Raw genomic sequence first — 18757 nt, forward strand, 5'->3', positions numbered from 1 at the left:
CTAAGATTATCATTGTCATAACTACACTGTAGTAGCTATGTACAAATGAAAATAAAAGCCTTAAATCTTGAATTTTAATATTGAATCTTGAATCATCGTGGGTCATAATTGCTTTAGGGCCCTATCCTGTGAATTGTGAAAGAGTGCCTGGCCTGCCAGTGCAGAGAGGATGCTGTAAGAGAGTGAATGCAGGGCGTTGCCTCAATATTAATGGGAATTCAGAACTTGAATTCCCTGCAAATGGCCATTACCCCTAATTGGGCATATTTTCAGTAAGCATCTAAAACCTTGCATTATCCAGAGGCCGCTTGTGTGTGCCTTGTCAGTGCTGTGTGATACATTATTCACAGTGACACGTTACGCCTGTTTTGCAGAGCCTCTAAAATTGTCTGCATAACCTGCAAACTCAGCAGGAGCGTGATCGACTGCACTGCGAGAAGCTTTCAGGAAACAACAAGCAGATGCACAAAAAAAGCTGTTCACATGCAACAGACGGCGGCTCGACTATCTTTGTGAGAATCGCAGATCACGTTGTTAAGAGAACAGAGAGTGATTCTATGCTGCACTACGTCCACATACGTCTGGTTTTCTTGACGTCAGGAGAAGTCTATAGTGGACCCAACGCTGCGCACAAGCACAGCAACCACATCGCTCCCACAGGCAAGGAGAACACATCACAGCGACAGATCGCCATTTAGGTATGTCTTTTTCTCTAGCCATATATTCACAGAAATGCAAAATCAATCGTGTAGTTTTTCCTTTAGCACTTCAACTTGTGAAGCTTCTTTTATTGTGCGCCTGCATGTAGCATCTGCAGGTTTAACCCAAAGATGCTGCTTTCCTTTGACTGCCATACCCTTGAGCGCTGCAGTACTACTCTTCGCACACCCACACCGCCTTTTCTCTCTGTAGCCTGTACTTGCATGATCACCACCTCGAACATTTGACTTATTTTCAGTCAGTCTGGCGTAATGCACCGGCAAACCGTTTGAATTCCCATTCAACCCCCTGCTTCCATTCACGCCCTGCAGCCTTAATGCAGAGCAGGTTACCGCACGTTTATCAGTGGAATACCGTTTCCATTTCACCTGAGCTCTTGTATTTGTGGATTTGACAATCATTACTGGTTACATCTTGAGAAATACTGCACATTTCTCCCAGCTGGTATCTGCCTCTACTGACCATGCGTTTGTTTTTGCGACGCTGTATGGTCCCTTATTTGACTGTCTCTGCTGCACTATTTGCCCTACTTTATGTTATTGTGTTGCTATCAATTGCTGCCCAGCCGGATCTCAGCAAAAAAGACTCTTGTGGGTTGTAGCTTTTTGGGGGAAAGTTGTATATCTTCCTTTTCATTGTGCACGTTTCTTTTTTTTCACTGTCAATCTGTTTCATTCTTATTCATTTATATCATTTTTCGCAGCATTATAAAAGTGTACTGTCCTTTTTAAATGTAATGCAATAATTGCCAGGCCTTCAGCTTCAATGTTTAATTATACGTGATTTGACATTTGAGCTTATTAATCAGTCATCATGCAGATCAGAAGAAACTAGTAACTTGTCTTCTTGCCACCAGTCCAATCAAACTGCATTAACCAGAACACTTCATCATAAAAATCAATGGTTTATTTAATGGAGGAAGGTTTTATGCAGCAATCAGTCAGCCAAACTCTAATTGACATATTAAACGGATACTGGGGCTGAATATCTCCCACAGTCTAAATACTCTTAATTAAGTACATTATACAGTGCATGAGTGCCCGTTGATTGTGGTGTCATATATCCAGTTTCCCCACTGTGTGCTTGAATAATGTTTGTGATAGATACATCAGAAAGTAGTTAAAACACACAGCAACATAATACAAAATCAAGGAATTGAGGGAATGTATATCTTACACATATGTTCATTAAACATCACTTAATATAAATCATTGGTTCACTTTATCCACCTGATCAGACATTTAGATTTGATTACACATGCGCGGGGTCATATCTTAACGTGCATGCTCTTAGTCTTTATTAACAGTTTTTTTGTGTTTCTGTTCCCTTTGCCCCATAGTTGTAGTGTGGCGAATCGGATCAGCATTGTAGGATGCCTCTTGGAGAGGATGGAAATGGATGGAAAAAGAAGACATCAGACATCAAAGAACATTATGACTTCAAAGAAGTACTGGGGACGTAAGTACTGCTAGTTTAGTGCTGTTGTCAGGGAAAGGCTGAATGTCCAATACGGCCCAAGACTCTCAATGGACCCTAACACCTCAGCTTGTGTCAGTCAGGAAAGGTCTATTACTCTTGAAACTTTCATAGATCATTTTAGCTCCATGTACCTCCATTGTGCAGGGGAAGTTTAAGCAGTTCATGTCTCAAAACCTTGAAAAATAGATCTCAAACTACCCCCATAACAATAAAGCAAAACGTGTATAAGTAGGATTAATAAACTCTTAATTTGCCCTATCTGAGAATGTCATATCTATTATTTCATTTTTCTCTGTGTACATTCAAATAATCAAAAAACAATTGAGAAAGCATGGGGGTACAGTTTCCAGGACACCCACACTGGTTGGTTTCCAGAATTTCAGTCAATATATAATGAAGCTGCCATGTGTAGCCTGCTGTGTAAACTGTAAGTGATGGGTACCTTAGCATACACAACCCACAGAGAGTTGGAGACCACCAAGGGATAAAATCAGACCCACCAGTCATTCCTCCTCCATCTGTCCATGCTGTCAGAGCTGCAGTCTGGACTCAAAGAAATTTGAGTGACATTTTGGACGTTCCTGTCACGTCTTGACTCAGACTAGTCTTGTTCTTGGCCGCAGTTCAATGCTGACTCAACTATTTCCCATACGCCTTAAAGTATTCAAACATGCATTTTTTTTCCCTGGCCAATTTGACTTTCTTCTGAGTGTTGCAAACATTTTAAAAACACATTAAAGTTACATTTTAAGGATTGGCTGATCAAAGGCAGGCAACGAAAGGAAACAGTAAAGTTTATAATAATAAAAGCAACAGCAACTTAACTGAATCTAGTTTTGAATGCAGCTTGAATATTTTTAAGCTGATATTTACTTCATCCATTACTCATGTTCAACACGAGTTTAACATGAAAGGGCTAGAGCTGCAATTGTGTGCATATTGCAGGCGTGTGTGGTTGCATGTCAGTGTGTTTGTTACTGAACATCATTATCAGTTTAGGTACTCTTCCTGTCATGGTCAAAACTCGTAATGTGGAGTGCACTTGACATTCAGGCAGTTTGGCCTTAATGTTGGCTTTGACTCAGTGGGAGACTAGGAAAGAGTCCTGAGTGGATGCCAGTAGCGGTTCTAGACCAATTTGACTGGGGGGGGCACTGGGGGGGCCAGTTATTTTCTGAGGGGGGCACAATAAATGCAGGATGAAAAAGAGAACTAGAGAGTATGAAGTAATTGCGCATAAGAAAACAAAGCAATCCAGTTATTGGTATTTGTTTCAGCAGTGGCGAGCCGTCAGGGCCCTCTAGGCCCTCTGTGAGGGCCTAAGATATTCTAAAAAATAATATTTGAAAACATTAAAAAAAAAAACGTTTTTTTTAAAAATATTATTTTTCATATCTTTGTTGTTGTTACATTTTTCATTAGTTTTACCAAAATAACTTGATTTAATTGTATTTAAAATAACATTTCCAAAGAAATAAATCCTTCGAATCTGCCTGTTCAGTTTCTGTTGGAATGTGAAGGGTTAAATGTCGTCTCTGCGAGTTATGTGAAAACGGGAGAGCTTGTTGGTCCCTCTCTACATTCACAGAGGGCCAGCTATAGTAACTCAACGAGAGAGTAATGTCAAATGACAGTACAATTGACCAATCATATCTTCCCTCTAAATGGGCGGGCACTATTTTTGCGGACTTTATGACAAGTTCCGCCCGCTGTGAGGTCTATGCAAGTGGTGCAGTGACGCATCCTAAAACCCGGAAGTAAGCTTTGCTCGGATTCCCTCGACAGAAAGCAGTGTGATTTCTCCATAGGATTTTGGAAAATAGCTCGAAATAAGGTCTGTGGAACGTACCTGTTAGATAAATGCACGTTTTGTTCAGCCGGATAATATCCACATGTCTACCCTACTTTTATTATTTTCGAATCATAAATCTAAACGATAGATTTATGATCGATAGATTTATAATTAGCATAAGTTCATTCATGATGGCTCATTGATAGTGATGACATCGTTGCGAAATTATTAACCGAGTCATTTTCAAGATTAAGTTACAATGATAAACTGGAGTGGCAAAGGATCAGCTGCATGATCCGCCATCAAGTGCTTCATCCAAAAGGACAGGAGGATGGACTTTGTGTTTCAGTGATTTGATCATCAAAGGTAGGCCTAAGTCATTTTCAATGTGGGCCGCCGTGCCGACTTAATTCATTTGTAATTGTTACTTGGCTGTGGGTGCCCTGTCATGATAGGTGTTTATATAAATGATGTTGTTTTGTGTGGTAGAGGGTCGCTGTCATTGATGCGTTTTTATATTCCGCTGAAGTAGCCTATACGCTGTGACGTAATATCTCTTCTTTTTTTTCCGAGGGAAGGGGGGTCAGAGGGCCTAGGTATAAAAGTCACGGCTCGCCACTGTGTTTCAGTACACTTCTTTATTTCAGATATATCTTATAGTTAATACTGTTAGCTTCAGCTGAAGTTATAGTACAATTTTTGCACTAACACCATATCATATTTATATAAAAATAAAGGCAATGCACAGTTACATCTCTACTTTATATCTACAATTACACGGATACAATAGTTTAACTCACCTTCAATTATCAGTGAAAGTGAGTGCACCGCTCTAATGGGTCCTGAGTGCACCGCTCTAATGGGTCCGACTAGAATGACGAATAACGTTAGTTCCGCCTATTCCGTCATTCAATACATTTTTCATTTTTTTCACTTTTTTCACTTTTCATTTTTAGGGGGGCCACAGGGGGGTCAGAGGTCAGTGTTAGGGGGCATTGGCCCCCCCTGCCCCCTAGAACCGCCCCTGGTGGATGCGAGGTTGACGTCAGTCACGAAACGTTTTTTCTCTATGTATGAAACCTGTCAAGGACCAATTCATTCTTCCCTTTCATTTTCTATGAAACTAAAATCTCACTCAATTCAGTGGTTCAAATAAGACAAATAAGAATACAAAATCAATCCAACCAGCTATATCTAACCCATCTCATTTTAAATATAAAAGAGTCTGCCGCTTCATCAACCCAAGTTTTATATTTTTCTCAATTTTTTAAGAGATTAGGAGCACTTTGCTCATGGCAAAAAGAAATATTACATTCACCCATTTCTGAAGCCGCTGTCTGAAAAGATTTTCAAACTTCCAACTCGTTTGATGTGGCCTGGTGGATTCTACAATTTTTATTGATCTAAGTCTGGAATTCAAAATAAGTCACATCTATGTACATGTAACACACCTTAAGGTTGTAATAAACCACACACTAAATCATCAACCAGCATGAAAACGGTTACTTTTTAATGGTGATGGCTGGACTTACATAGACCTGTGACTGCACTCTCCAGGGGGACAAAACCGGCCCAGATGGTCATGGGACTGCTCTCCACTCCCCCAAACTGAGAACAAGTGACCTAGCACATGTCCACCTGTGATAACACAAGTGTGCCAGATGGAGTGTGCTTTTGTTTTCTATCTTTTTGGAATCACACCTGTTACCCAGAAAGGCTGCACAGAATCACATTTTAATGACTGTGCAGCTCTGGTTCACATCCAAAAAAGTGAAATATCAGTGGGTAGATGATGAGGCCGTCTGGTTATGTTGAGTGCTGTAGGAGGACATCAAATAAGACTCTATCAGTCTCAAAGCCTGTGAGCTGCATGCACGAGCACACCGTTTATTTGAGAACTCATGACTGCTGCTAAACTCTGATTATTTCTCTTATGATTTCTGTACGGCTCACAGGAACTTTCAAAAGTGATTGTAATTTGAAGTATGATATAAAGTGTTATATAACAAGGATTGAGTGAATTACCAGGATAGCGGGTTCCCATATTTCATGAAAATATATGTAGAAAAAAGCTGAAGTAATATTCTTTTCCTACCGTCACTATAGCTGGACCTGGCAGAGGGAAGAATTAATGGGTTGACGGAAAGCTCCTTATGCTCGGAGAGAAGATTACAGAGGAGCTTTATCCAGGAATTCAGTGCATGAAGTTAATTGATTTATGTTGAAATATTGTATTCAGATCCAGCTAATCCTTAAACTCTGTTTAGGGTCCACGTCAAGCTAGCTGTCCTCTAGGTAGGGTTGGCAGATTGAAACACTTATCCTCTCTGCAGTTATCATGTCTGTCACACTGCGCTCACACGCTTGGGCTTTTTTTGTTGTCATTTTAAGATTTTAACTTTTAACCTTTAACAATGTTATCTACCTATGACAGGAAATAGAAGAGCAAATCATATTACTGATAACATTCTGTTTAACTACCTGTGAGATGCCATCACTGTTGCTTTTTATAAAATAAAGGTGTGACTATGAGATTCCAGCAAACTCAGGTTTTCTAAGCTTTGATTTTGAGGCCGTTGTTGTGTTTTTGTGAAAGACTGTAAAAGGAGGGAGAGAGTAAAACAGCTAACCCATCACTGTAGTTGTTATGGGCTAGTGTTGTAATGAGTGTAATAAGTGGAGTGTTATAGCTTCTGTAAAAGTCTTGTCTTTTATGGACACTGACAACACTGATGGCTTTCTTTTTACAGTTTCATTAAATGTCCCATAAAATCACTTAGAGTTCAATATTTTGTCCAAAGTTTAACGTTTTTATGTATGAATTATGATGTATTAAAGGTGGGGTAGGTACGTTTTAGAAACCGGCTCGAGATACACTTTTTGTTATTCCATGGAATGCTCTTAACATCCCGATAGCAATGAATATCTTAAGTACTTTGACAAAATATCCATAAAAAAATTTCATCTGTGGAAGCAGTAGTACTGTAAAAAGCACGACCAATCATTTTAGCCGGCCCGGCTAAAATAACTGGATGGCCTACCTGCCTGTCAGCCTTCCGTCTATGCACAAATGTATCTCGTGCCCATTGGTCATGTGTGCGTTCGTGTGTGTTGGAGGAGGGGCTCTGTGAGGAAGTGGCAGATTTTTTCAAACATTTTCAAATTCTAGCGCACTCGAGCTGGTTTCTCCAAAATTACCTACCCCACCTTTAAGTACTATGCAGTTTAAAAAAAGAGTTGGGCATAATGAGTTTGTGTAGTGCAACTTGCTTAAATGTAGTCATGCATGTCAGCTCAATAAACAATTGCGTTATAACTAGGCTAAGTTTTAATTTATGAACAGCTGGTGCAACTGGTTCCTGGACCGAGAGACTGTGATGTTATTAAATCCTTTTTGCAGTCAAAATGATTGGTGTTAGCTGGAATGTCCAATACTTTGAATAATGTTCTTTTTTTGTTCCAAAGATACACTATCAATCAGGTCATGCACCTTGGGCCTGTTGCTGACAGCCTCGAGCATCCATAAGTCTATCGATCTCACCTGGCAAGCGCTCCCCTTAAGCCCAATATGCCTCCGAGTCCCAAAAAAGCATTCTCTTTTTAGCCTAATCCATATTGTGTGTGTGTGTGAGTTTGTGAGTGTTTGAGAGAGAGAGGGAAAGACAAGAGTTGATATGTTTGGACAAACAGTACAATCACACTATCTACAGAAAAACAACTTAATACATTCATATAAACAAAGATGGCGACTGGTCCATTCACTAACAATTGCTCAACTGTAAAATAATGTGTAGGTCAAACCTCTCAACTCCTCACTCTTCTCTATAAACAACCAGAATGAGTGGTGGCAGTGTTCTAGTACTGCATGGTCAAAATGTTACTATATCTCTCCTACACACCTGGAGTGCACGAGTAGTTCTTAAAACTCTCCGCCCCCATTTCTTACTACTTAATCATTGTATCTTTTTTATGGATGCATTGATGTGCTTTGTTTGATATAAAATGTAAAAGGCCTATTATAAAAAGGATGACATTACTGCTGCTTCTACTCAGAATTGAATGGAGAATTCAAACAAGTTATGCAGCTCTTTGCAGAATTTGCTTTTTAGAGCTTATTGTTTTGAGTTGGGGGTTACAGTTGTGACTGGTTAGAGTTGTGACACATTTAAGTCAGGGGACTGTATTCTCTGTATCATATCATCCGTTCTGTTTGAATGTTCATGTTAGAGAGCTCAGAAAGGAGAGTTGAGTGTCAGCATCTACACACTTAATAATAACTCTGATATTATTTTATAAAAGGTTTAGGAATTTTTACTTGCGTCATTCAGTGACTGCCTGTTTAGATACATGATTACTTTGATACAGCGCTATATTCAAATATTTGTAAAGTCTTGGAATGTTAAGATGTTTCTTATGTTGTTCATAGTGTAACTTATTAAATCCATTGTTAGTTTTGGCTTGTTAGCTACTGAAACTTAGGAGTTCACCAACAAACATAATTCATAAAAAAAACAGCTGCAGCTTAATCCTGGGCCTCTAAATATGTGTCTTCACCCATGTTGTTTACTAACAGCTCTTCATGTTAAAATTCATCATGATGAACTGTCAGATGAAGCCTTAAAGACATAGAAGAGGGCAATAAGAGCATACTTCATGGAGGTAACACTGTGAGACGCTGACAGCGATATGAGAATGTGTGAATCAATATTTTCCCATATGGACAGCTGGGATAACAGCGTCTTCTATAATATGTGTGTGTGTGTGCATGTGTGTGCATGTGTGTGTGTGTTTTGTAAGTGTCAGACAGAGACCCATGCTGTGGTGTTATGCTGATGGCTTTGGGGCATACACCATCACACTTATACAGATGCATAATTACCAGATATGGCGCCTTTAATTAATGTTTCATCTAGCTATCTATCTATTTATCTATCTATTTATTTATCTATCTATCTATCTATTTATCTATTTATCTATCTATCTATTTATCTATTTATCTCTCTATCTATTTATCTATCTATCTATTTATCTATTTATCTATCTATCTATCTCTCTATCTATCTATCTATCTATCTATCTATCTATCTATCTATCTATCTATCTATCTATCTATCTATCTATCTATCTATCTATCTATCTATCTATCTATCTATCTATCTATCTATCTATCTATCTATCTATCTATCTATCTATCTATCTATCTATCTATCTATCTATCTATCTATCTATCTATCTATCTGTCGTTCGAGTGGAGATTTAATCTAAAACATTTCTAAAAATATGCTGTGACAGTCTTGTTCATTTACACAAAAACAGCCGAGCGTCAGCTATGAGTCTTGAGGCCAATGACTCATATAGGACTTATTTATTTGAATTTGTTTACAGCAGGATACTGTGCATGCCAGGATTATTTATTGGAATAAAATATATCAGATGATATGGCAACAAGAAGACTGAAGACATTGACAACAATCGTTTCACTCTTATCTAATGCTAAGTCTTACACGTTAGCTGTTACATAAATCTCATCAGTTCAGAATAACAGCTACAGTGGCTTCCTGTCTTCCTCTTCCCAAACCCCTTGAGAGCCCACCCCTACGTCTCCAAATTAGCAACTGGATGTTTGATTACAGTGTGTCTCACGGCAACAGTAGTGTGTGTGCGTGAATGTATTTTCTTTTAAGGAGTAGCATGGATCAGGTCACATACAATATAAAGTTGAGTCAAAATGTGAAATCAGATATCTACAGTCGTATAATTCTGACAATAGAGGTGTAAATTGATAAAAATGTGACCCTGTTGACATAATGATACTCGTGTTGCTGTCATCTGTGATTCTTGTCAAACTGAAAAAGGACAGTATGTTTATCCAGGGGTCTGTCGCATCAACAATGATTTTGATAATTGCATTGCATCATATTCCCCTGCTCATTTCTCTTTAAAGACAGCTGTGTTTGAGGCTCACATTATCATTTTTTCGTGATTGATTAATTTCTAATCTTACCAGCGAGATTTTACACAATCTGTGGATTCATTGAATTATAAATTGAAAAGTAAAGATTGCAGCTTTTTGATAATTAAATAATACTTATGTAACTCAAGTTAAAGCCTCTTGTTTTAAAACTTCTTGTTGTGAGATGTTTCTGTGGGTTTTGAATTGTTGTTCTGACGAAACAAATACATTACACCGTGACAGGCCTTTTAAAAACAAAAATGTGTTAAAGATTATCTTTTTTCTATTTTTAGTCTAAAGAGATTATAACACCCAGAGAATAGAGGTTGTACACTCCTGACCCTCTGAGGAAACCCTTACTGTAAGTGTTGCAGACATAAACACATTAAAATGCTTTTATGGGTCGATGCAAATTGGAGCTTTATTTGATTTCGTTTTGAGATTATTTTAAGGACTTTTAGAAAAATGAAACCGGAGATGTGTGTGATAATCGTCTCTCCTCATGTGCATCAGCTTCAATATTCAAACGTTTCTGCTGCGTTGGTTCGTTGAGCACAAGATGGCCACGGTACAAAGCCATCTCAAGGATTACCGCAGATCCACATGGGCATTTATGATGACACGATGATGGGAGGAGGTGTACTGATGGATGCTCAGGGTTGCACAATAGCTGTTCTGCTCTGTAATGAACAGTTCATGAATGTTAAAGGCAGAATAAACAGAAATTGAGAGAGATTTGCTTCCCTATTGCCGGGGTGTTGTGAACAACAGCTCTGTGAAGTCTTTATTAAAGGTTGCATACTAAAGTGAAGTTGAGTGTGAGAGGTCTTCACATGCTCCACAGTGTGACAGATGGAAAATAAGTTGCTATAATAGTAACCTTGGACTCCCATTGTGTATTGCATGACAGTGCTGTTCCACACACATGTAAAGGATCCCTGCGGCTGCTAACAACGCTTAGGCCGACTCCTGAGATCTCTCCCACGCTCATGTAGGGAGACTGTGTAAATGCACACTGTTCTCCCTCTCAGCATCGCCATAATCCATAATGCAGTTTAGTCTCCCTCAAAACAGCCACACTGCATTTACTATCTATTATTGAGTAGAATAAAAATAGTTTCTTTTTTCTTTTTTTGAGCCAAGTGATATTGCTATAAATGTAATTTTGCGACTGCTGAGCATTTTCGCAGCCCCCAAAAAGTCTCGGTAATGTCAGCATTTTTAATTATTTATCCAAACACACAAAGATGGCTGCATGGAGGGTATTTGGAGATCCTTATTTTAAAGCTTGTGGTTATTTATCACGGAATAATATAACTTGACCTTATCTTTGCACTAAAAAATATCTAGAAGTCTAAAATGATTTGAATAAAAAGCTCTGCATACTCTGTCCCGCTAGCGGCTAGTAGGACCATCTTTTGTGTTGCATTGTATATCCGTCATGGCCTGTAGCCTAATAAGGGTCCATTAGATCATGTCTATTTTACTCAACACACAAACTGTGTTTGTTTCTTCTACCTTTGTTCAGGGGAGCTTTCTCAGAGGTGGTTCTAGCAGAGGAGAAGAGGACCCAGAGGCTGGTGGCCATCAAGTGTATCCCTAAGAAAGCGTTGGAGGGCAAAGAGAACAACATCGAGAATGAGATTGCGGTACTACACAGGTACGATCACCAAAGTTCCTTGTCATGCGTTGGCTCACGCTTTGTGTCCATCGGGAGGAATTACTCAACCATACATGTGCAGATGCAAAATATATGCAAGGGGTCAATTGAATGGGTGACTAAATGCATGGTGTCAGTAGAAACAGTAGGATTGTGCACCGGAAATGTCAGGAACAAAGAAGATAGACCTATTTTTAGTGTCCCTGTTGCCAGGGCAACAGCACACAGAAGCGGAGATGGTGTGGAGTTCCCCGCAGCAGTGTATTGAAGAAAGAGAAAGAGACATAGAGGGTGGAGAAGTGGAGATGGGGGTAGGGTATGAAGGAGAGCGATATGGCAGAGTGGGAGGAGTGGAGTTTGGCTAAATACTTTAAGTCACAATTAAATAAACAGGACTCATGCGAGTGGTAGACTAGACGAGGTATTCCCTATTCCTATTAAAAGTCACAGCCCAGCTGCTGCTATGTAACAGTGATGGTTTGTTCATATGCTTTTGACTCAGGAGCCCAGAGAGATGGCTGACTGTCTGTTTACTGGTTCACAACAATAAACAATATCATTTTGTGCGAGAATAAAATGTGTTATAGTTATTCTGTCAAGCCCTGTAGCTCTCATCCAAAGCTGATCTTTGTTTCCGGTTCCAGCTGTGAAGCACTGGCTATTGTCCTTCTAGGCAAGAGTACTGTATCTGGAGCTTCTCCGTGTTCTGATCTGAGGGTCTCTTTCAGTCTGCATTTTAGTAGAGGAGGGGTGAACACATAGGTTTGATCCCAATTAACTGAAGCGCTTTTCATAGAAAAGAGGGAACATTCAGCTCTAAATTTGAATTATGCAGCAAGAATGCCATCTGGTGACCAACTTACAGTAAGCAAGAGGGATTGAATCTCAATAAAAAATGCAACATATTCTATCTGATGATTTTTGTCCATTTATGTTCCTCAGAATCAAACACGCCAACATTGTCACACTGGAGGACATCTTTGAAAATACATCCCATCTATATCTTGTCATGCAGCTGTAAGTCTTCCTCTTTAACTTACACAATGGCTTATTATATAAAAGAAGACATGAATGTGGATTTATTTACTGAAAATGGATTTGCATTCATTTATTTAAAAAATGCCACATTCTCTGGTTCATCATTTATAAAAGGACTGTTTGTGGCTTTTGTCTGTGTAACATCATAGTAAATTGGATATCTTTGGGTTTTGTGCCGTTTGTTTTGACCTAAAAAATGCATGTTGCAATGGTATCAGAGAACGTGTAATGGTCGTCTTTCATTTTTTTGTTTCAATTATCTGAAACACTCAAAATAGCGTAAACATATGTAAATGTCAATACATGTCTTGCGTGTACTTTTACACTAAATGTATTTCAAATTCAGCCTGATTTAGTTAGAAACGTTTATATCCAGAGTTTAAAACATGTTTTTCTTGTGCTTTATTTGGCTGTATGAGCCTAACACTTTGATTTGTACCTGGCAGAGTATCTGGAGGTGAGTTGTTTGACAGGATAGTGGAGAAAGGTTTCTACACTGAGAGAGATGCCAGCCAACTTATCCACCAGATCTTGGATGCAGTCAAATATCTCCACGATATGGGCATCGTCCACAGAGACTTGAAGGTATTATTGCTCAAGGAAGACTATAAGAATATAACTGCTCGATCTGGCTTGCAGTTGACCCCTTCTCCCTTTGCCAACCCTCTTCTTTGATGCCTGTTCTTGTCTTTGCAGCCAGAGAATCTGCTGTATTACAGTATGGACGAAGACTCTAAAATTATGATCAGTGACTTCGGATTGTCGAAGATTGAGGGAGCAGGCAGTGTCATGTCCACAGCCTGCGGTACGCCTGGATATGTGGGTAAGGCATTTATTTTGCTGGTCTGCCAGCCTCTTCTCGCCTCCCACTCTTTCTTGTGAGCTCAGTGCCTGTTATTTCAGCTGATATCCCCTCTTTATTCATTGAGTTGTGAGAGGCTCTTTCGTCCACTACTGAGTCAATTGCAAGTGTTTCAGAAGGGCTCTCTACTTGTTTGACATGACCCACTAGATCACATGGTATTACTGAAAGGTCAAGATTACTTGAATTCACTCCCACTTCTACCCTGTAGCGTATATTCATTCTGCTTTTCCTGAATGTCTGCTGTGCGTTTCACAGCTCCCGAGGTGCTCGCTCAGAAGCCGTACAGCAAAGCAGTGGACTGCTGGTCCATAGGAGTTATTTCTTATATTCTGTAAGTAAGCCCCTTAATCACTGGGAAGTGTGTCAAGTGTGAGTTTTATACTGAATATTATACAATATCACTCCCACAGGTTATGTGGATACCCTCCGTTTTACGATGAAAACGATGCCAAGTTATTTGAGCAGATTCTGAAAGCAGAGTATGAATTTGACTCTCCGTACTGGGATGACATCTCCGATTCAGGTACTTCTGATTATTAAAATATGTACGTATAATATATATGTATAACTAATCAGATTGGACGTATAATACCATGATTTTTGTCTGCAGCCAAAGACTTCATCTGTCACCTGATGGAGAAAGAACCTTTGAAGAGGTATACATGTGATCAGGCGCTCCAGCACCCATGGTAAGAGAGTCAAATACTTATTACCTTTATATATAAAAAAGATACTCATACTTTGGGTTCTTGAAAACAATAACAGCCATTTTCACTATGTTCTGTCAAATGTTAGACTAAATTAAAATAAGGAGAAAATAGAAAAGGACATACATTATATCATATCAATAAAAAAATCATCGACCAGCAATCAGCTAACATTTATTTTCATTATCAATAAACCCATTGCCTATTTTATTCATTCATTTATTAATCTCTTAATAAAATGTTAAAACAAATCACATTCTAATTTACAAGCCGAAACTGACACTTTAAAATGCCGTGTTTTACTCATAATGATGTTCATTTAACTATTACTACTGTGTTTGTGACAAAGAAAATGATAACATCTTCTTATTTGAGAAACAGGAATTAGCTACATGTTTGCATTTTTTAAGGAAAATGTAACAATTAATCAAGTATTTAAAAAAAAATGCCAATACATTTTTCTTCAAATCGACACAAAATGCAAAGAATACGCTCTAGTAATATTCTTTTACTGAATTTCACTTCAGTGATTCTTGTTGACCTTGCAGGATCTGCGGAGACACAGCTCTGGACAAGAATATCCATGAATCTGTCAGCGCTCAAATCAAGAAGAACTTTGCCAAAAGTAAATGGAAGGTCAGTGCCTGAACCACAGAGCGGCCTGCTGAAAGAGCACATTCAGTACGCCTGTGCTTCTCCCTCAGTAGCTGTCACACACAGATTGTTTTCCCTTTCTCTCTCTCTGTCCATGAAGCAAGCATTTAATGCCACAGCGGTGGTGCGCCACATGCGGAAGTTGCAGCTGGGCACAAGTCTCGAGGGACCGAGTCAGATTACTCCCACAAGTCCCTGCCATGGACATCTGCTCCCAGAGGAAGAGGCGGAGGAGGAGGAGGAGGAGGAGGAAGACGAGTTGGGGAATGGGGAGGAGGAGAGTTGTAAGTCATCACTTTACAGTCAACAAACAAACACTATTTTTTAGTCATATCAGACGTGCACATTAAGTTAATTAAACTAAATGTATTACATATAATGCTACATTGTAATTTCACAGCATTTAAACTGTCTAAGATTGTGGGGCCAAATGTACAATCTTTCAGTTGATCTTTCTCAAATCAAACCATCTATCCTATATTAAGTGGATGAAGCATTAGAAAGATAAGGATTCTGCTGTTCTAAGACAAATGTATAGAAGGCAGAAAAACTAAGCCTTAGAATGTACAATAAAAGGATGAGAGGATGAATGAGTGTGAAGAGGCATAGTCCAATCCAATCCAACTTTATTTATATAGCACGTTTAAAAACAACAGAGTTGACCAAAGTGCTGTACATCAATAAATATATAAAAAAGTGGGAGGGAGGTGTGTGGATAAAGGAGGTTAGAGGTTAAGCTAAGGCATGGCCTTGTTTCCTAAACACAAGATAACTTATGGATATTAATATTGTACTTGTAGCTGTTGGTTAACTTTTTATTACCCAGGATTGGCTAATTATGATAACTTCACAGTGTTGGACATGACTTCTATTTGGAAAGCCTTAGGAGGCTCCCACTGCTAGACTGGCTACATTTAGTTTTGCACGAGTTACATTTTCCTTCTAGTGTGATGGTGAGTGCAAAGTTATTATTACCCGTAATCTCCTTATGCTCCGTTGTTTTGCTCTAATCTCCAGTATCCCACTACGAGGACGGTCGCCGTGGCAGCACCGAGGGCAGCGCAGACCGGGACAGCCTGAGAAGCTGCACCTACTGCTGCAGGCCAGCCAGTCGCGTTTGAACCCAGCCTCCGGTTGTCATGGTGACATCGTATCCCTGGAGCGCCCAGAGCCCGCCCGCCCGCCCAGTCTGGCCAGGAATGCAGAGTAGTTATCAGGCAGTGTCCACCAGAATACATCCACAGCCAGCAGGTCACTTTGTGGAGAAATATACTGTAAGTCTTTCCCCCACAATACAAAATACAACATACACACATCGTCACTCAAGACACACAAGTTTTACATTTTTGTTGTTGTTGCAGAACAGAATGCAAGGCTGCTCCCGAGTAGACAGTGATTTAAAGAAAGGGCCAGTCTGCATGATAAGCAACCTAACATAGAGTTGTCCAGCTACAGCAGACATGAGTCATTACAGTGTGTTCTGTAAAATACGTTGTTAGAAGGTTCCAGTCTTCTGGAGTTTAATCAAAGAATAGGCAGTGGCCCAAAGGCAGACTTCTCTATAATTTGTGTTCTCACATTATCTGTCACATCTACCTCTATTCACAATTAAGGTCAGTTTCCATCCATCTGGCTCACGCGCTCTACATTACTGGCAGTCTTCTCCAAAAATCTGGCCAGACAGGGCACAAAGAAAAGGGAAACACTGAAAGCTACTCCTGCATGTCTTAATACTCCTTACCCCTCAATGTGACTCGCTCCGGTCGCTGACCAAGTAGCTGTTTAGTTGAATAGTGTTCATCTTGAGGCATGACTTCACTGCCGATGCCCCCCTCCCATTTGTTCTGTTTTATCACTTTTTTCTCATATTAAGTGTTTCTGTCCTTTTTATAAGTATTTCATTATTTTTTAAAGCTTTTTTTTTTTTATTGGAGGTTGATTCTAGGGACTTTGGACTCTATATTCTGGCTCAGACTGGGTTTGTGAAGAGCGGTTCTTACCTGGAGTGTGTGCATGCTTCTGTTGGAAAATATTGAAATAGATGAATATCAGAAGGAGACTTTCTGTTTTATGGCTGTTCTGTTAGGAGAGGCTCAAACTGAGATCCCTGTGCACCTGTAAATCAGAGGAATCGTATCTGACTATCCTCTGTGAGCTCACATCATGTAAGAAAGAAAGAGTTGGGTTACTAAGTGTTGCGAATCCACTGTGTGTGGGAAGAAAAAGATCATACATCACCATGCACATTCTCCCTGTTCTGTTGTTGACAAGCGGCTAAATATTGTCCGGCTCTGGATTTTATGCCGGGTCGGAGGGATCTCAGTCTGGGCGCTCCGCCTGCTCTGTGCTGTGCACCTCTAGTGGAAGAAGTTTTGGTCTACTGTTTGCATGACCTGGTTAAATATGTTTACATGAATGATGATCAATTAGTATACACACACGATTATTATTACTCTGTTGTATTTAAAAATGATGTAATACTGTAATTTTGAGCTATATAATGTGAAGTGAGTAACACCAGAAGTAATGTTGTTGACAAAGTACAACACAGCACAGTGGACTTATCATTTGCATTTACTACGACGGTCAAGTCTCTACCCGTGACATTTCTCCTGTACTTTGTTTGTTTACAACTCAAATATTCAGTTTTCCTGTCGTTGCTTTTGTATTATTTATTTATTCCCTATTGATACCCAGGCACAAGCAGAAAAAAATACACATATCTTAATTAAACGCATGTGCCAGCCACAGTACAAAACATTAAAAAAGATATACAGATATGCTGGAAATATCACATGTCCGCCAAGTGTGTATTCTTCAGTGTGCATTTGTCCTCCTGGGTAGATGAACTGCAGTACTAAAGCCATACAGTAAAGTGGGGATGTTTAACTGTACATTCAGATATGTTGTCATCTTATAAATATATGACTTCAATTAAGGATGGCTATGATTTGGCACAATATTTAATGTAGAAAAAAAACAAGACAAAATTATTAAATTCAAATCCAAACACTTAAATCCTGATATAAATCACACCATATCGTTGTTGATTTAAGGTATGTCATGTCACCATATTATTAGTTAGCCGTAGAAATAACAAACAAATTCATGCTAGTTCCCTAAATCTGTCATTGACACTTACAGGTCCATAGTAGAATAAAAGAAGGCAATTACTCTGGATTTACATGACGGTAATTGTGGAAAATATGCAAACTGTGTGTGAAGGGCTTCATGTTAACTGTACGATAGCCAATGTTGATGAATTTGATAACTGGCTATTAATTGTTTGGTAATTACCTGTCATTGAACTTTCCCTGGGATTTGTTTCCATTTGGCTGTGTTTTTTTCAATCTTATTTTACCCATTACAACATATCTAAATGCATAAAGAAACATGTGTATATTATATATATAAATATAAGTATATATTGTATATCCTTTTTTGTAAAAGCTGTTTTGAGCTACAACTGTATGGATGCAATGCATCATGGGTTATTGGATAAGATGTAAGAAAATACAATGATTTGTACCCACTGAGATATGATTGCAGGAAATGAAATAAAACCTCCTTGTCTATGCATTGTGTGTTCTGTCATTGTTCAACAACGTTGAAATGTTGCATAAATCTGTGATTCGTAAAGAAGTGTAAGCGATTCAAACTCTTTTTAAACTGATATCACATTATATGCCAAATATAATGTATTCTCATAACTGAAAAAATCTCACTTATTTGACCTCTTTATTTACTTATCAAACTTTCCCTTATATCGTGATAATTATGATAAGTGCTGATGGCCATTCCAAGACATATCATATTCAAATAAATATATATATTAGCTGGATGATTCATGTGGTAATACTGATAATTATCATTTCATAACAAGATTCAT

At 38.9% G+C, this 18757-nt stretch overlaps 1 protein-coding gene across 1 annotated transcript; it reads left to right on the forward strand.

Moving 5' to 3' along the window:
* The first annotated feature begins 404 nt into the window (after positions 1–404).
* camk1a (calcium/calmodulin-dependent protein kinase Ia) lies at positions 405–18445 on the forward strand. The gene is made up of 12 exons (XM_034219129.1): positions 405–698; positions 2060–2178; positions 11473–11604; positions 12547–12621; positions 13089–13227; positions 13339–13465; positions 13763–13838; positions 13918–14030; positions 14118–14196; positions 14763–14850; positions 14969–15152; positions 15886–18445. The coding sequence occupies exons 2-12, from the start codon at positions 2093–2095 to the stop codon at positions 15987–15989; spliced, it is 1203 nt and encodes a 400-aa protein (XP_034075020.1). The 5' UTR covers positions 405–698; positions 2060–2092; the 3' UTR covers positions 15990–18445.
* The last annotated feature ends 312 nt before the right edge of the window (positions 18446–18757 follow it).

This window comes from Gymnodraco acuticeps, unplaced genomic scaffold, assembly GCF_902827175.1.
Source record: "Gymnodraco acuticeps unplaced genomic scaffold, fGymAcu1.1, whole genome shotgun sequence".
Taxonomy (NCBI): Eukaryota; Metazoa; Chordata; class Actinopteri; order Perciformes; family Bathydraconidae; genus Gymnodraco; species Gymnodraco acuticeps.